General features: G+C 39.8%; 1 protein-coding gene across 3 annotated transcripts in view; it reads right to left on the minus strand.

The window, feature by feature from the left end:
- Nucleotides 1-1,515, minus strand: part of LOC311041592 (potassium channel subfamily K member 5-like) — a 26,030-nt gene extending 24,515 nt beyond the window's left edge. For all 3 annotated transcript variants that reach the window (XM_084052043.1, XM_084052042.1, XM_084052041.1), the window contains exon 1: nt 1,290-1,515. In XM_084052043.1, coding sequence (XP_083908169.1) covers nt 1,290-1,478 — 189 coding nt within the window. In that variant the 5' untranslated portion in view covers nt 1,479-1,515. The remainder of the gene's footprint in view (nt 1-1,289) is intronic.
- Nucleotides 1,516-2,500: the final 985 nt, after the last annotated feature.

Here is a 2,500-nt window from a genome sequence, read left to right on the forward strand (position 1 = left end):
TCCTTTGTGTTGTCGTTGCTACAATGCTGAAGACACTTTACTGTTGTGTTCTCGCATGAGATAAACAAAATATTGGTCCCTCCGTTTATTGCTTTATTTGACGCAATGTTTATAATATATATATATATATATTTTAACATGTATTTATACAAAGACAACAACAGTGAGTATAGAGGGGAAAAAGCAACACAGTCTCACAAAAAAACATACATTTCTATAGGTAATAGTTTCACTATACTTTATAACAGCAGTTCTCAAACATTTACATTTATAAGGACCACCCATAAGTCTGAGAGTGTACAAATGGAACCAAATGGACCCGTAAGGGTCCATTTGGTTCCATTTGTACACTCTCAGAGTTACAGACCCGTAAGGGTCCATTTGGTTCCATTTGTACACTCTCAGAGTTACAGACTCATGGTAGTCAGACATCACAGATGTATAATATAAAGTGTGTGACATTCATTCATAAACACTAACAGTAGTTAGTCTTCTACTTGGCTTGGAATAAACTGCCATTATTACACCCATAAACATGCAGCCTCTGTAGATATTGTACAGTAGCTTTAAAGCTCAGATCAAGACCTATTTATTCACTTGTTTAGTTGATTTGATGTTTCTTTTAAATCTCTGTGTTGTTATTCATCACTGTTTTGCCTGATTTACTGTCTTTGTTTGCTATTATTTTAATGTTGTTTTAAAGTTGTTTTATGCCTTTTGCTTTTCTTTTATGCTTTGTTGTGAACTTATTTTAGCTTTTTCTGTAAAGCACTCTTTGCTTTTTTTCTGGCTCTGTAAAGCACTTTGAGATGCAATTCATGTCATGAAAGGTGCTATTCGTATAGCACCTTTCATGACATGAATTGCAAGAAAGTTTATTATTATTATTAGCAGTGGTGTAAAGTAACTAAGTACATTTACTCAAGTACTGCACTTAAGTGCAATTTCGTGGTACCTTTTACAAGCTCACAACGCGTCGTACTGCAACGCGTTGTGAGCTTGTAGATCTGCTATTTTCAAACATTGTAGTACTTTTACTTTTGGTGCTTTAAGTACATTTTGATGCCAACACTTTTGTACTTTTACTAAAGTCAATTTTGAATTCCGGACTTTCACTTGTAACAGAGTACTTCTACATTGCAGTATTGATACTTTTACTAAAGTAAAACATTTGAGTACCTTTTCCACCACTGATTTATTAGTCATAATTATTCCCACATTCATAAACAGTATAGTCATATTTCCACATTCATAAACAGTAGTAAAAAAAAACAGACGGTCCTCCTCACCTCCAGAATGCTCTCCAGGTCGGTGGACGTTAAACAGGAGTGAGTCCTCAGAATGCTCCTCTTCGCCTCCACATACCTGGCCGACGCCTCCTCCCAGTTGGGTTCCTCCAGGATCTGGAAGATGGCCGCTCCGATGGACAGGAAGAAGATGATACATGAGGTTAGGAAGGGACCCTTGTCACCGGCCATCGTGCTACCTGAGCCTGAGATGCATCCTGTGGCTTCACTCACACACACATACAGGTAGGAGCTGTGTGAGAGGAGATTTGGAGCTGGTAGGAGGGGCTCTCAGGTAAGAGCTGTGGGGCGGGGGGTAGGAGCGGGGGTAGGAGGGGCTGTCAGGTAAGCGCTGTGGAGGTAGGAGGAGGGGCACTTGAGCAGTACAATACAATACACAATTTTCAATACATTTACTTCTACTCCACTTACATCCCAGAGGCAAATATTGTACTTTTACTCCTCTTACAATTATTTGCAAACTTTAGTTACTAGTTACTTTGTAGATTTTTATTGTTATCACAAAACATACAGTAACCACTTCAGCCCGGTACATTTCAGTCATTTGAAAATAGCCGATCTACAAGCTCACAATGCGTCGCGATGCGACGCATTGTGAGCTTGTAGATCGTCTATTTTCAAAGGCTTTTTATACATTTGAAAACTTGTGAAATGGGACATTCTGCATAATGACAACTTTCTACTTTTGGTGCTTTAAGTACATTTTGATACCAATACTTTTGTATTGGAACTTGGACATACGCAAGTAAAGTACAAATACCTCAAAATGTTACCAGAGTACAGTACTTGAGTACATGTACTTAGTTACTTTCCACCACTAGGTATCTGTCTAGGAGCTGGCAGGAGGGGGGTAGTAGTCAGTAGGCGGTAGGAGTGGTATAGGAGTGTGTGTGTGTGTGTGTGTGTGTGTGTGTGTGTGTGTGTGTGTGTGTGTGTGTGTGTGTGTGTGTGTGTGTGTGTGTGTGTGTGTGTGTGTGTGTGTGTGTGTGTGTGCGTGTGCGTGTGCGTGTGTGTGTGTGTGTGTGGCTACATTCCAGGCTGTGACCTCATGGCCTGTAGCTACATGCATGCCTGCTACTGACACAGACAATAGGCAGCCGTGTAAACTGTAAAGGTTGATTAGCATAACCTACAAGTAGGTGAGCCTACAGGTAGGTATATATAAATATATATAACTCTGCCTTCTCATTAAG

Source organism: Gymnoscopelus microlampas, assembly GCF_963454915.1.
Source record: "Gymnoscopelus microlampas genome assembly, chromosome: 3".
Classification (NCBI taxonomy): Eukaryota; Metazoa; Chordata; class Actinopteri; order Myctophiformes; family Myctophidae; genus Gymnoscopelus; species Gymnoscopelus microlampas.